This window comes from Parasteatoda tepidariorum, chromosome 6 (assembly GCF_982258835.1).
Source record: "Parasteatoda tepidariorum strain Cologne lab strain chromosome 6, Ptep-v5.0, whole genome shotgun sequence".
NCBI lineage: Eukaryota > Metazoa > Arthropoda > Arachnida > Araneae > Theridiidae > Parasteatoda > Parasteatoda tepidariorum.
Window position 1 is genome coordinate 71857216 of NC_141760.1, and position 17553 is coordinate 71874768.

Sequence of the window (17553 nt, forward strand, 5' to 3'; positions counted from 1 at the left end):
TATGTGAATCACCCTGTTAATTGGACCAGTTAAATAGTATACATTATAAAGTTATTTCACTGCAATTATTATAAAACTTCTATGTACCGTTAATTATTGAAATTATTCTTAATTTTATTTCCAATTTACTGAATAAAATGTTACTTACCCGTTAACAAATGTAAATACGTACTTAATAAATGTAAATAAATTCGTTAAAAAGAAATGAATGAAGGCAAGCAAGGGAAATTTAGTGATTAAAATTTCAACAGCAAGATAAGAATTTAATAAATAGTTTATTTAAATAAATAATTTAACTGTACAATTTCTTTTATATTTCATACAAAACAAATATCATTTTCACCAACTGTTTCTGTCAACCAGTCCACATAAGCAGCTGTAGCTGTGTATACATTGGGAACAAGTGGACGACCACAGCCTAGGAAAGTAACGAAGGAGGCGACACCTATTTGAACATTATTTCCACTCATCGGATCATCATATACAAGTGGACCACCAGAATCACCCTATAATAGATACAAGATGCACCCTATAATACCCTATAATAGATACCCCCTAGATTTAAACTTAAAAAATACAAATTCTAAACTATACAAAAAGCATAAAATATCGTTAAAACTTGAAAATACTAGTTTTCATTGAATCATGAAGTTGATAGTTTCTAAAAATTCTTATTAATAGATTCCACTCAACTAATTGGATACACACTCATTTGACACGCACTTCTTAAGAGGAAACTTTTACAGTCATTAAACCAACTCTACTTATAGGGACTCTAGACCTAACCACCTCATTGCCGATAACGAAACAGTTTAACCACCTTGTAACATTGTTTTGTCATGCATTTCTCTTCCCCCAAGATGAGATTGGAGCCTCATTTAAGCAGACAGTCTGCTTCAATTACATATGCTGCTTGTTTATACACAAAAAGTGAACCAAACCAAAATATGAAAATATATAGGAATTTAGTATCTATCAATAATGATGATAAAGAGCATTGGCTTATAAATAGTTTTCATTTCTAAATAAATTCTTTAAAAAAATCCACTTTTCTTTTGAAAATAATCTATTTAAAATTAACACGTGTATAGTTTAGACGGTTCGATTAGAATTTGGTAGATTAGGCTAGTAGGTAGATTAGGTTCGACTTCATGGTTGAGGCTTGAACTGGTAACTTTTCTCAAATTGAACGAACTAATTCACTTTTCACTACGACTGATTTGTACAAATCGAAACAGAGGAGAAAATTTAATTTTTCAGCCCTGTATTATGTGTAATCAAATATTATGCATAGCAGTTAGAAACTGTCATATTAAATCATATCAAGTTGAAACATTGAAAAGGAAGCCGAGAATTTCTCACAAATTGCAAAATTAATCGCAGTTTATAGCTTATTTATACTATGCTTAGTGCTAAAATTAAAGAAAACATAAAGTTATACTCACGAAACAGACACCGGTAGATCTATAAGAATTGGCACAAACGTGTTTATCAGTTATAGAAATAGCCAAGAAAGCAAAGAAGAATTGGCATGCTTTTAACGATGGAACTTGAAGTTCAGTTGTCATTAAATTTTCGGGAGGAGCAGCACCATTTTCTAAATTAGAATGAAGAAAAATTTTTAGTGAACGAGATAATAGTTTCATAACAACTTGTCTTTAATAGCCAAGTCTAAAGCATATTTTTAGTTTTTTTTTCGAAAGTAAGTAAAAAAAACAAGGATTATTAGAAGCTGAGAATAAAATGTTATCAAACTTTGACACTGATCAAACCAAATCAGACTTTATTTAAAATAATATTTTTCCAAATCATTCTTAATGAAAATTAGTTTATACAAAACATATTTTGGTAGTTTAAAAATAGACTGTTTTAAAGATATTTGCTTACAGCAGAGGTCGCCAAAGTGGTCTATATAGACCCCCAGCGGTCTATTTAACGAAAGTGGGGGTCGATCTGAGCCAGGGGGTCGAATGGGGGTCGATCCGAATCGGAAGGGTCGATTGGGGGTCAAAGAAAAAGCAGTTTTAATACGTAAATCACACATATCTAATTGAGTAAGTAAAATTTGTGAATTTTTTTATAAGTGACTTAATATCAGTTTCTTTATAGAAAATAAATTAATAAACGCATCATCAAAAACGTGGACATCAACCTGCAAGTTGAGTTTGCTGAATTATTATCGGATCTTGAAGCAAAGACGCTTTTCAAAAATTTCACAACAAGTAAATTTCGAACAAATATAAATATAATGCAAAAACATGTAGAACTTTATGAAATAGCTCAGCCTTTCCATGCTAGCTTTTCCAAGTTCCTATATGGTTGAAACCGGTTTCAGTCACGTAAATTCAATCTTAACTAAGTACAGAAATAAATTAAATGTGGAGTTACGAGGGGATTTAAAATTAAAATTGACCAATTTTGAACCCAATATAGCGAACCTTGCAAAAAAACACCAGGCACACTCATCTCATTGGTTAAGAAGCAATAAATCTGTAGTTACTTTACTTATTATTTCTACTTATTTATAGTTACTTATCATTTCATAAATATTAAGGTATTTAAATTTCAAGATTAATATATTTTTCATAAAACTATTGTTACACAATGTACTATTACTTTAATAAATGCTTAAATCATAAAATAAATGTACAAACACAGTATCTAATAGAGTTTTATCTTAATTAACAGAAAATTACTTTTATGGGGGTCGATGGAGATTTCGAAAAATTATATAGGGGTCGATGATCAAAAAAGTTTGGCGACCCATGGCTTACAGCATATATACGGTGAAATTCTGTAAGGAGCTTAATCTTTAATTCTATTTTTAATTAAATGCTCTAGAATTGAAATTAACAAACTACAATAATTTCTAGCTTGTTAGAACATGAATCTTCTAGATGCAAGTTAAAATATTTTGTTAATTATCTAATAATATTAAAACTAATAAATTAATTTATATATAACTCTGAGTTGTATAATGTGTTATTTATTAATATGAATTAATATGTAACTTGATGCAATTTTTTCGAGAAAATCAATTAAGAAATCAATAAACTTTAAAATGTCAATTTTCTGAAGATATTTCTCAACACTTTCTGAAATCTTAGAATAGATACATATCCATTGCTCTGAATTTCAAAATCAATAAAGACATACCATTAGACGTTACACCCCAACCTATTGCCTGAACATAGATGTTTTCAAATTCCCTTCCAGATTGAGGTAAACAGATTGGCTTGATTAAACCTGACGTTTGCACACGTTCAGCTACTCGGAACACTGCAATGTCATTTTCAGAGCCACTACCATACTGAGGATGGGCAACCAGCTCGCTAAATGTTAATCTGGTTTGTGGACCTTCTCGGAGAAGATTACCAATTATCCCATAAAACGCCGATGCGGGTTCTGCAGTATTTTCGCTAGAATTAACCAAGTGCATCTACGTTACTAAATTGTACAAATGATAGATATCTAATTTGAACATGCAGAGATACTTACTAAGAAATGATTTTTAAGGAATATTGCTTAAAAAACTATCTTTTTGTTTATAATAGATCAGTTATTATTGACAGCTGATTACTGGAAAAATTTAATTAACTTATTAATAATTTTTATATGATGCGGGTTCTGCAATAATTTCGCAAAAACAAACAAAGTGCATCTGTTTTACTAAATTATACAAATTGTAAATACTTAATATGAAAATGAAGATATATTTATTAAGAAATGATTTTTAAAAAATATTTCATTAAAATTTATCATTTTATTTTTTAGAATATAGCAGTTATGATTGGCATTTCATTACTGGAAAAATTTAATTAACTTATTTTAATTAACTTATTAGTATTTTTTTTATGTCATTTCTGCAATACTTTTTCTGGAACAAACTGAGAAAATAATACTGACTTAAATTTTCTTAAAACTCTTTAATCAATCTATAACTTACTTTAAATTTCTAATATTATAAACTTCACTCTCCTTTTTATGTAACTAATGATAAATAATTAAATACAAATTTATTTATAAAAATGTTATAAACAATTCATTTTCAATATGTATTTTTTATTGGTATGTTAATAGTTCAGATATTGAAGTTAATTTCAGATTTAATTTTCTAAAGTAAAATAGATAAGGAAGTTAATAAAAAAAATAATTTTGAAAGTGATAGTTAATTTATTTCATACCATTTATCAGAATTATTATGCTATTAATTATTCAATAATTTATTATTCAATAATTTATTATTCAAAATTACATGTTTATTTCTTTAAAAATTATTCCATTAGACAAAATAAATTTCTCTTATTATTAACATTATCTTTTTAATGGAACTTCCGAACAGTATTTCAGACAATATATAATAATTATCATGTCCTTAAGTAAGATTAGTTGTTTAAAGTCTCTGACATTAGACATAATATATTTTACTCACTTTTTGTGTTTTTGTAAGAAATGCTACGTTTTTGAAAAAATTATAACAATTATTTCATTTTTTTAAGTTGCCAGGAAGCACATTAAACTTCGTCCAAATTTAAATTCCTTAAAAAAATCATATTTCAATTTTTTGGTTGGTTCAAAATCTAAAACTTAATTTAGACAATGTAATTATATTTAATAAAAAATTATAGCTTCTAAAAAAAGTCGAAAAACATGAAACACTTCAAAGTAGTCTGCCGTCATACAAAATTAAAAATTATTTTAACCAGATAAAATTTAGTATTTAATTAGTTTATATAGAAATTCTTATTTGGATTCTTAAGCATCAGGCACGCGTATTTTGAAAACACTCTATATTATTATTAGTTATTGTTATTCTATTACATTTAGGAAAACAAACTAGTTTTCGCGAAGCAGTAAATGTGTTAAAATTTAGATATTTTTATAGCATTTCAATATTTATGACATTTAAAGAACTTTTAATGAAATATTATAATATAAAGGGGAAGCAGGATTTAATGGTTTTACTAAATTACTTAAAACTGTAATTTCATTTCATAATTAAAATAGACTGTGTTTAAAATGTTAGTAAAATATGAGTTACATATTCGAAATATAAAAATATCTTATCAAGAAATCAAGCACATGTTTGACTATTATTTAAAATAACATGGAAAAGAATGAATAATTACTTAATACGCATATAATATTTCGAAAAATTTACATTTTGTTCAAAAAATGCTCATAATTTAAAAAAATTATTCATAAAAGAAAGATCTGAAAATTTAAACATTACAACTCTTTTGAGGCAGTAAGATATCATTTTAAAGAAGAGTTCACGAAGAAAATTTCTTAATAATTACTTTTTATTTAATAAAATCCTTTTATAGTCCTATAATTAAGCATTCTTTAGAAGTTGAAAATTTAGAAAAAATTTAAGAAAAAAATTTTACCATTCGTTTTTTGTATTTTCTCTTCTAATTGAGAGCATTACTGCCTAACGAAGTAATTTAATACATTCTATGATCAGTAAAAATATACTATACTAAAGTGATCATGCACTGAATATTATTGGGGATTTTTAATAAAAAAATTACAAATTAGTTACTATATTTTTTTCCAAAGCCTTGACCTCTTAATCAATTACGGCAACTAATATCATTCAATTTATATTGTAATTTAAAAAAAACTCATTTTTCCAAAAAATATTAGAATTCTTTCAATAAACATTATACAATTCATTTCATATTTCTTTTGAAAATGTAACTTTAAATACACTTTTGATATAAAAATTGCTTTCTTATTAGATTAAGCAAATTTATCTATTATCAAGACTTATATTCAGAAAAAGTCAGTCTCAAAAAAAATTTCTTTGATTTAAATTTGTAGAAAGATAACAATAATCAATGTAAAAATAAACTTAGTAATAAATGTTTCATAAATTTTTTTCAGTCACCTTTTAAAAGTTCGCGTCTGTAAACTTTGTGCCATATTATGTATTCCAGTAATCTTTACATTTGTTTTGCAGAAAAATTATCATAAGTTTTTAGAGAGACATTCTGATTTTTGCATGTTTTTAAATTACGTAAAAAAAACTAAGATTTTATAATTTTCATTCTATTTTAATGCATATATTTTTAAACACTTTCATTACAAATCATATTATACAAGTTGTAACATAGAAAGGTTCAAAGATAACTTACAACACAACGCAATGGGCTGCTGTTAACACTAATGTTGGAGATATCAAACTTGAACTACAAATATATCGATCATTGTAGTGAAGTGCAACCTTAAATTAAGGGAACAAATATTGTATTAACAACGGATCTTAATTTTAAAAAAATATAATATCACGTTTTGTTTTGCTTTTTAATTTTAAGATTTATTTATTTGTTTCAAATAAAAGTTCGTTTAAATAATACAAATATTAATTAAATTCTAGAGATATAATTTTTTTCTCAAAAGTAAGTATTTCTAATATTTTTGCCGTAGAGCTACTTTGTGTATGGTATTTGCCGTATGTGTAGTATTTGCCGTATTGTATGGTATTTTCTGTATGGCTATGATGGAGTGATTTATTTTGTTAACATCTTGCAACACGGAGAAAAAAAAAATTTGGTAAAATTATCGTACTGTATGGAAATGACGTTTCAGTTACAAAGAATACCATAATTCTGATCTAATATATATATATATATATATATATATATATATATATATATATATATATATATATATATATATATATATATATATATATATATATATATATATATATATATATATATATATATATATATATATATATATATATATGCATATATATATATATATATATATATATATATATATATATATATATATATATATATATATATATATATATATATATATATATATATATATATCAAAATTTTAAGAAGTGATAGTACAAACCCAGGCAAACAATTTTTATCAAGGAATGCATGGTCGAAAACAAAATGCAAAGGCGCTGGAGCATTTGGAAAGTTGTTTGATGCAAACGTGAAAGCTCCATTCCTGTTGCGAGTTACTACGCTGCGTTACTTGTCGCCAAGTTTTCGGCCGCTGCAGGGAAAGTTCGTGATATGCCTGGTGTGTTTCAGAATGTTCACCTATCTTTTCTTTGCCGTTGTACTGCGTGCATAGCCGGTGCCGGCCACTGTTTTGAACACTTATTGTAATCACATGCCATTAAATTTGCTTTTATAACTTAACTTCATCGTTCATTGTATGTTTTTGCCTCATATAAGAACATAAACATTGACGCCCTCTAGCGGTTTTGCGTTTTGTTTTCGACCATGCATTCTTTGATAAAAATTGTTTTCTCTGGTGTGTACTATCACTTCCTTAAATTTTGCCCATCTTTTTAGAATCACCCTGTAGGTATATATATATATTTATATACCTTCACTTGGTAATTTTTTCTTTCAAATGGTAATGGTTAACAGAAAATTCTGCTTACAAAAATTGTAGTTCACACGTTACCAAAAATTTAGTAAAAATTGCAAAACTTAAAAGAAAATTTAATCGAATAAATGGTTTTCGTGCTATGCTCTTAGGTATCATGAAAAAATTACAAATTCTGCCAAATTTATACACATATTATAAAATTTTATTTTACTATTAATTTTACAATTATAATTTACCAAAATCCTTCGGTAAAAACTACTGACTTTTTTGGCTCCCATTAGATCCAGAATCACGGTATCTTTTACCATATTCTGTTTGTTTTAACCATTCTTTTTTTCTTAGTGCAAATAAAACACTCCAATTACCCAAGCATGCAGGCTACATTCTAACAAAGAATTTTATTGCTCATTAAAAATTATAAGGTAAAACATTAAAAATAATCATAAGGTAAAATTATCTTTCATGTAAACTATAAAGGAAAGAATGATATAATTTTTATCAGACTTAAAGTAAAAAGGTAGGACACATCCTTTTCGAAAAACGTCGCGATAATTTCATTGTAGATAAAAAAAAAATATTTTAAAGTAATTTACTCTATATTTTTCCTCTTAGATTAAACAATTTTTTTATTCTGTTTGAAAATTTAGTTTTTAACATTTTTATCGTACTTTCTTACTTACTTTCTTTTTAAATTTATTTCTGATTATTTATTTATGTTGAAAAATTATATCGAAATTTTAATTGGCAAACAATTCTATGCACAGATCCGGTTGAAATTCCCAGCTAGTCGCAAATTGTTCAGAATTTTAATGAAGGATTTATCGATTTCATTATAAATAGGTTGTGTTAATTCTGCTTACAGCAGACAGAAAACTATTGCAACTAATGTTGTCAACCAGCATGGGATTCAGTTTAGTTTCGAAAATTCTAACCAGTCATTAGTTTTCAAACTGTATATTGACTATGAATTCCTTTTACTGACAATATTGCAATAAATAATGCTTGTAGAGGTCATTAAATGATTGCAACTCGTATTGTCATCATACGCAGAGCTCCTAGTTTAATTTAGTCTGGGCGGACAGTGTTCAAAATTTCGATTCAAGATAAATTTTTCAGGGTAATAATATGGTGATAAATTTTCCTTGTAGTTGTCCTAAAGTGACTGAAACTTTGATTCGTCATCAGGCACAGAGCTCTAATAAATATTTGAATTTTCTAGCTTGTCGGAAAGCTGACGCAACTTCATTTGAAATATTCCACCCTTTAACACAGATCTGTCAACCACTACGCGTTTTGCAAAATAATTTATGTTGTGATAAACAACTAAAAGCAAGGATTTTCGGTAATTTTGCCAAAATTTTAAATGTCTAACTACGAGAGAGATGGAGCATAGAGACGATTCATATGAATTTTTGAATCATTTACATATAGTGGTATGGAAAGTAACTCAAAATTACTATAAATCAAATTTACCTGCCGCAAGAAGACATTTTCATACAAACGCGCATCAAGTTGAGAGCCCTGCACACGAAGGCAAATTAAAAAAAAGATAGTATTTATTTCAATACTAGTCAGAACCATTCTGCAGGAATATAATTCTTAGCAAATTGTTCCTAAAGCATCTTATAATTAATAAATAATTATTCTGAGAAGTGTAAGTGGATCAGTAAAAAATGAAAAAGCTGAATAATTATAAATTTTTTCTTGTGCATTTTTACGTATTAAAAATTAGAAATTTGAAACGTATATTTAAATATCACGAATTAAAACTGTGCATTAAAAATCACTCTTATCAAAATAGTAATTGGCAAATGATTCCCTAAAATGTCTTAGATTTTTCAATGACTCAAATGACTTTTCTCTGAATGCTTATTGTCTTTTTTTATTGATATTTAATGGGATTTTGTAATTATCTTTTTGCTACAGTGAATTTTTAATAAAATAACCTTTAAAGAAAATTCAAATCAAATGAAGGATTTAAACATACCATCCATGGAAATTCACCTTCTTCTGCTGGTCTACCATTTATTATCTTTGGATGGAAATCTTCTGAAATTATTCAAAGTATTCATTCAAGGTTGCTGAATAAAATTTAAATCTTATCATTAAATATTTCAGAGGGAACAACATTTTTGAATATCAGTATTGATACTTCTGATTGTTTTTTATTTCAATAAAATACAATTTGTTTTGAATTGGGTTTGTTTTTCATTTAGAATACGATAATTTCTTCATTAAAATTTTCTGCTTCCTTTCATTGTTATAATAAGTCAAAAATAAATGTACCTTCCTTCTGGTGCCTAAATAACAAAACTAAAATTTCATATTTTTCTAAAATAAAATATAAAGCTGCTTACATTATAGTGGCAAACGAAGTCATTAAATGATAAACTGTTATATATTTTTCAAGACACATACTTACTCTTAATTACTAATTAATTTTCCAACTCCTAATTATTTCAGAAGTAAATCAAATATTAAGTGGAAAAATATAAAATAATAAGTGTATATGATAGTGGAACCCCGATTTTGCGTTATCCATCAGACTAGCAATGAAAACGCAAAACTTTTAATCACTTTTTTCAAAAATTTACACTTGAAATGATTGACGTAATCTTTACTTGTTTTTTGCTTTTTAATGCAATTTCAAAAGTGTCCTTCTCAATACTTTTTACTATAATTATAAGAATTGAAAGCAATAGGAATGTGTGCTGTAGGCGATATACGCGTGATTGACTTCAAAAGATCTTTAGTCACGCAATATCTGAAGAGCCAATTCGATATTACGAAAAATGCTTTATTAAACCCATTTCAAATGCGTTTTAGTCGACATAGTTTAACGCTTTATAAATAAAATTCAGAACTGCCAGATCAGTTATAAAAATGTGTAATGAGGGGTTTTCTTAAAAAGATAGCTTAAAAATCTGGTCAAATATAACTTTATCGGTTTATGCAATTCTAACGGACCAGCAGAAAATGACGCAAGAAACGGGATCACACACGAAACAGACACCATAAAACCGGAATTCCACTGCTTATTAAAATTGTATTTTTCAATGTTATTTTTAACTCATTTTATTTCAATATTTACCTTTACTTTTAGATGTAATTTACATTATGTAAGAATGTAGAATGCATACAACGCAACTGTTACCCAACAAATTAGAATAAGAAATTAGAACATTCGAATCGTTAATTCTTACATCAGAAACGCTTCCTGAAAACAAATAGAGAATAAATTACGTTCGAAGAAATGCCAGAGTTAAATTTGTTTTAGGCCGAGAACTTACCCTGAAATAGACATTGATGGAAGAGATCTTATGTTTACAATGGTGCTTAGTGAAGCAATTGTGTTTTGTAAAGCAACTGAATCCATCCAATTTTTTTTTTCGTGAATCAGTTTTTAGTGTTGTTACTTTAGTTTCTGTTTTACATGCATTGATTACGGAAGATAAATTTTTATAATTGATTCAAGTATTGGAAAACACTTCTCCATCTTTGAATCAGAATTATTTTAAGCATCTTTGAAAATGTTAAAATTGTAGTGATCTAAAAAGGGAATACAAGTTTGATTATATATTTCTAACTTTTCAATTTTTAGTAGGTAACTATTGTTTTTAGGAAGATTTTAAATAATAAAAACAAAAAACTAGCCCGTGCTAATTATTCGTTAAAAAAAAAGAATATAGACGTAGTCGTAGTCGTAGGAAATAATTGCTCAGTTGGTTTATTTATTATAGTAGGCTTTATTTTTCATTAAAGAAGAAAGAAAAAGTTGTTTCAATTAAACGCTTTATTCTATGCTTTTTACGTAGAATAAAAACGCTGCATCAATTATTGTTACTTTAGCATGTAATGTAACAGACTTAAGTTACCTATGAAAATATGCTATGAACTTTACACATATATTATCCCAACTTGATTGAAAAGACGAGAAATAATTATCGAATCCAGTCAAACAATATTACAATAGTGATAGATTTTGCAGTATATAATATTTTATATTTAAATTACATATTACAGATGGTATATTACATATGATGTTATGTTTCCAACATGCAAAAATGAAAATAAAAATGTAATCAAAGAGTAGGAACTTTACCTGATATTTCATTGGTTTCTTCCGTAATATTCTTTTCTTTCAACTAAAAATAAAAAATTCAAAATAAAAAGTAATATTTTTAAAAACCACGTTTTTGTAGTGGAGTCCTATAAAAAAAGTCCTATAAAAGCTTTCAATTTTCATTCGACGACAAAAAAAAATTGAAAATGAAAATTCAAATGACTAAAGCAGTTACTGAGATATAAAATAGGCAGTTATTTACAGATAACTTGTATAAATTTGCCTTAGTATTAAATAATCAATTCGCGGGTTCCAATTTTTAAATAATATGTAACAAATAATAATGTGTAACAAAAGCAAGCATTTCCTTCCAGTTCAAATTCGAAAAAAATAGTATGTTTTAAGAGTAAATAAAAATATAAGCAACTTTTTTTAATGAAAGATTTTAATATTGAAATTTTAATAATAATTTACTGCTATTGATATTAGCAAAAAAATTAAATGAAATCTACAACTACCACTCCAGATAAATCATTTTACGATTTTCAGTCTCAATTAAATTAAACTTTCTTAAAATCAAATTAACCAGCATCATTTTCTTAAACTGTAAATCAATCAAAAAATTCTAAAAGGAAAACTCATAAACTTAAAAGACATAAATATTAAAAAAACTCACATGTCTAACATTATTTTTAGTATGTGACAAAACTTTAGTAGGGTTTTCAGAAAATTTGAACTCTTTCGGCATTTTTGATGTTCTTCCTGGTATGTCTGAAGATTCTGCTCGGTTTATGTCTTCCATTTTTGATGCTGAAATCTGAAAAATTAAAAAATATTTTGGTGAGTTAAATTATATGCTAATCTTTTCAAAAAGAACTTTAAGTTTAAGCTAAAACGTTTAAGCTAAAGGAATAAACATATTTAACTTTATAAAAATGCCTTCTCGAAACAACTTCTTGCAGGTCAAAGAATTGTGTATAAATTGGTATCATTTCATTATCAACGGCTTGATGGTAGCAAAAGGATCACAATCATATACCAACCACCTTTATTTCCCAAAGAAACTAGTACTCATCGGTACAAAGCTTGGTGGACTTCAAGTCACCACCAGACATCAAACCCCAGGCTTTATGCAGCAATGAGAGAGCAGTGTCTTAACCACAGCGACAGCAAAGTGCTTTTTAACTTTTAAAATGTGCATATTAACACATTTTAAGTAATACAGCTTTGATTAGTATATTTAAATTCTCTTTTTGCATAGCCTGGTTGGTAGAGGGCTGGACTAGTGTTCGTGAGAACGGAATTCAAATCCAGCGAATCCCAGTGTATTAAATAATGACAAGTGCACATTAAATCTGTCTGGGTAACAAAGTCCTTTAAGTTCTCATAACAAGTTAATACCTCTGGTGTGCCGTGGTGGCTCACGAGATACAGCGTTAGCCTCCAAATGAGGCGAACTGAGTTCGAATCACAGCCATGACCGGTTAACACGTATTCAGCACCCGGCTCGCACTGACCACAGTGCTGACGTAAAATATCGTCAGTGGTAGACGGATTATAGGTTAGAGTACCCTTACCATCAGGCAAACCATGAGAGGTTTTTGTGGTTTTCCTCTCCACATAGCGAAAATGCGGGATAATTCCATCAATAAGTCTTCCACGAAGGCAAATTTCTTTTAATACTTGATCTAGGAATTCCCTTGTCTTCTGGATTAGGTTTAAAATTACGAGGCTACGGAGTTGAACATTAATAGTCATAAACCCGAAATTGAGTCGGCGGTTCAACGACCGTTGTAATAAGTTCTCTTTTTGGTTTGATGGGGATTCCTGGTTCATAACAGCACTTTTTACCTATTGACAATTGTTAGTTAACGTTTGCCCTGTAATCTTCGCGATTTTGGCCAATAAACGTTCTTTTCTTTTTAAAAATTGTTTTTCAATGGCTTGTTAGTGGTATGAACAAAAAACATTTTTGTGGATATATTTTTTATTTTTTAGCTACATGTGTTTCTTTTTTTTTTTTTAGTTTATTTATGAGGTAGAATTCTTATGAAATAGAATTCACTTATTATTGAAAAATAATGTGAAGAATTGAAGTAAAGAGTAAAATAAAACGAAACAATAAGACAGGTATGTTATGTAAAAACAGAAAATAAATTTAAAATTTTTGATCTGAACTAAGCAGAGAGAGTAAAAGTATCTCAAAAACAGTCAATTATTGAAAAAAGAAATGTTTTATTTAGTTCATCAGTTTAGAAAAGCTAATTTTGATGACAATTGATAAGGATTACGAATGACTGCAAATTATGATTGCAAATTTTTAGAAATTAAGGAGTATGTGCAATCAGATTAAGAAATGTATGTATCAGATTAAGAAATGCAAATGTGAAAATAAGAAAATTATACAATTCCCATGCTATCAAAGTATTGTAAAACCGGTTATACCTAATCATAAACTGCTTGAGAAACGCCCTGAAAATTTCAAGTGAAGCTTTAAAAGTAAATATCCCAAAAATATGTTGACAACAAAACATTATAACTAACAAACTAATAGTACATTTTGAAGTAAAATTTTTTCCAGATTGTTTCCTACACATGTTTCCTAGTTTGGCGGAGAATTTCTGCTTAAAATGATTTTTTTAAGTAATTATAACAAAGCCTTATTGCTGAAACGAACATTTTCATCAAACTACCTATAGACTACCCTATCTTTTCATTTTTTTTTTTTAATTTTCAATTCCCACACTAGCTACAAATCCATGCTTGCATTCCTTTCATCGCAACAGATTAATTTTACCACGAGTCAATCTCTGACTTTACATAGAGATTTTGAACCACCTTGAACTAAAAATATTGCGTAAATTTGCTAAAATTTTAATACGCTGCTAAATAGTTTCATATAGACTAACAATACATAAATTTCGTGGCATAGACTGACAATAAGTAAATATGTGACTTCATAAATTTCGAAAATTAATACTTAAACCATCTTAATCATTTAATATTCAGTCGATAAATTTTATACTGCGTACATTGCGTAGTTCTTTCTTGCAATCTCCGTCAGAAAAAACTAATTTTTTTTACCGTTATAGTTAAATCTCCCTTATTCAAAAATAAATAAAACGAAATATGTTCAAAATTATTAATTCCTTGTTAAATTTTCAAATTAAAAAAACTTTTTATTCATTTATTTATCATATATTTCTATATTTCTTATGTTTTCAGAATTTTTGTCTCTTCTAAATATTAATCAATAGCAAAAAATAAAGTGAGTAATGACTTTTTAAACAATGCTCATATTGCTTCATTTATTTTTTCCTATTTTAAATTTCTGGTTTCCAATTTTGTCACAATGACAGATGCAGTGTTTAACATGTTTAAATGCATTGAAAGTGACAAGCCTGAGTATAGCGAGTAATTTTAGACGACGTAACGTAAAAATGACATTTTTGACACCTTATAATTTTTTACTTGGTTTCGGGAAGGTAAAAAATATGTATTTCAGTATCTATCACATTGATTTAAGAACTTTAATCATCAACTAGAAGATAGGTTTTAATAATTTAAAGAAAAATGTTCATATCTGGAAATATAACACAAGACAGAGTAAAAATTAACCATGAGGAAATATTTAAATATGATGAGTCCAGAATTTCTTTTACTCTGATTTTTATCTTACATTTTACTTAAGACATAAATTCTGTTTATACTAATATTAAAATATCTTTACTTACTACTACTATGACAACAACTAACTGCAATGCATAAATGTACGTTGCAAAAAACTTTATATTAGTATAATAGAATTTACTCAATTAAGTAAAACTTGTAAAAATAAAAATCTTAATCTTCAACTGGGTTAGGTTTAAATAATTTAAAGAAAAAAGTTCATATCGAGCTATATAACACAAAAGAGGGTAAAAATTTACCATGATGAAATATTTGAATATAATAAGCTCAGAAATTTACTTGTAAACATTGATTTTTAATATAATAGAGTTTACTCAATTAAGTAAAAGTAAAACTAGTAAAAATAAAAATCTTAATCTTCAACTGGGTTAGGTTTAAATAATTTGAAGAAAAAAGTTCATATCGAACTATATAACACAAAAGAGGGTGGAAATTTACCATGATGAAATATTTGAATATAATAAGCTCAGAAATTTACTTACAAACATTGATTTTTATCTTATATTATACTTAAAACATAAGTTCTACCTAATGCTAATACTAAAATATCTTTACTTACTACTACTATGATAGCAACTAACTGCAATGCATACATGTGCGATGAAGAAAACATTTTATTAATATAATAGAGTTTACTCAATAAGGTAAAACTAGCAAATGATCATAATTTCGTCTTATATCTAAATATTATTCATCATGTCTAGGTCAATAAAAATCAATACACATAAGAAATACCTGAGGGTGCCCACGTAATAACATTTCCCATCAAAATGATATGGCTATGCGGGGAGTACATTATCCTCGTAAATCTTTCTTTTGGAATCAGTGAAATATGTCAACGGACGTAAAGATAGATATACAACTTACTGTGACCTAATATATTATGTATACTTACGAGTGGATAACCATTAATTGGAAATACAATGTAAAGTCAGAGCTTCCGCTTTTGTGGTGTGGTATGGAAATAAAACCATTGAGAAAAGAAATCTCCATTAAGTCGTTAGAGCATAAATACCTATGTGACTTAATCAGGAAAAACTTGTATACTAAACAGTCCGAGAAAAAGTTAAAAAGTAGTTGAAAAATATCGAGGAAAGAATATATTTTAACTTATTCTAACCTGTCAAAAAACCTCTTTTTGTAATAATATATAAAAATAAAATAAAAGATTTAACATTTCATATTGTTTTATGAAACATTTGCTACTAAATCCAGACTGTTGCCACCCCTCCTTAAGTAAATTTAAAAATATGTGTATTGAATGAAAAAGCGGGTATATTTATTTTTCTATTACAAGGTGACACATAAAATTTTAAAGCTTCTACAGCTATACTTTAAAATAAAGATGAAAACAATGCTACCAATAACATACTTTCGAAGTGACCATCTTTGGCATTATAACAGAAGTGTAAACGTGTATAAATTTTTATCCAATAAGTCACAAGTCACTTTTACTATTCCTTTCTCAAGGATTATTTAGAGATGCTTAAATTTTATGAGACGTAACAAAAGCCCTTGTCTGCAAGATAAACCGAACAGAAAAATCCATAGAATTTAAGTTTAGAAAATGAAGGGACAATATACAGTAAGAAACGTCTATTTTTATTTTTTTCGTTCCGGTATTTTTCACTCGAGACAATTTCGCTCAAATTTAGTTCTTTCCTATGCAAAATTACATTCTTTAAAAGCATATAAAAATTGCATACTTTAAAATTCAAAATTTTTTCGACTATTATTAAATATAATAATGAGGAATAATAAATATTTGCAAAAAAAAAATATTTTCATGGAATTATCTTTGAATAAACAAATTTTGTAATTGTGTGAAAAAAATTTTCAATTTGATGTAAAAGTTCTCATTTGGCAAAATACACAAAAAATAAAATTATCATCAAGGAGTCCAAACTTTGGCCCTCTTCTGACCAAATTATGAGACAACAATTCCCCTATTGTGGTTACTCCCTATACTTTAGGGATCAAAAATTCGAATCAATTGAAAAAAAGTTATCTTTACTCAGAAAAATCACGGTTTTGTGTCTGCTTTTTTTTTTACGTAAAATATTATCGGCACTAATTAATTAGCAAATGTGAAGTCAAATGCTCGAACCATTAAGCTTGAGTCTTAGAACGTGAAGATCTGATCATTAAATCAAAAGTTATTTAGGGGAATTCCATTTTTTATCCCGCTATACAGGAAATTAGTGTTTGAATCTTATTCAATATTTTGCTGTGTTATCTCAAGTCTGCTTCCTCTTAATGTTAAAACACACGCACACACACACACACACACACACACATACATATATATATATATATATATATATATATATATATATATATATATATATATATATATATATATATATATATATATATATATATATATATATATATATATATATATATATATATATATATATATATATATG

At 27.2% G+C, this 17553-nt stretch overlaps 1 protein-coding gene across 3 annotated transcripts; it reads right to left on the reverse strand.

Annotated features, from left to right (window-relative positions):
* Positions 1–256: 256 nt before the first annotated feature.
* LOC107447407 (epithelial serine protease-like) lies at positions 257–16309 on the reverse strand. 3 transcript variants are annotated; one of them, XM_043039144.3, is made up of 8 exons: positions 16020–16309; positions 12111–12251; positions 11474–11516; positions 9359–9420; positions 6141–6229; positions 3157–3419; positions 1446–1597; positions 257–506 (listed from the first exon to the last, which is right to left on the reverse strand). In XM_043039144.3, the coding sequence occupies exons 2-8, from the start codon at positions 12234–12236 to the stop codon at positions 318–320; spliced, it is 924 nt and encodes a 307-aa protein (XP_042895078.1). In that variant the 5' UTR covers positions 12237–12251; positions 16020–16309; the 3' UTR covers positions 257–317. The 3 variants fall into 3 exon arrangements, with proteins under 3 accessions (XP_042895078.1, XP_087022756.1, XP_087022755.1); XM_087166630.1 differs by lacking the exon at positions 16020–16309 and adding an exon at positions 15684–15917 and having other exon boundaries at positions 9359–9417; XM_087166629.1 differs by lacking the exon at positions 16020–16309 and adding an exon at positions 15684–15912.
* Positions 16310–17553: the final 1244 nt, after the last annotated feature.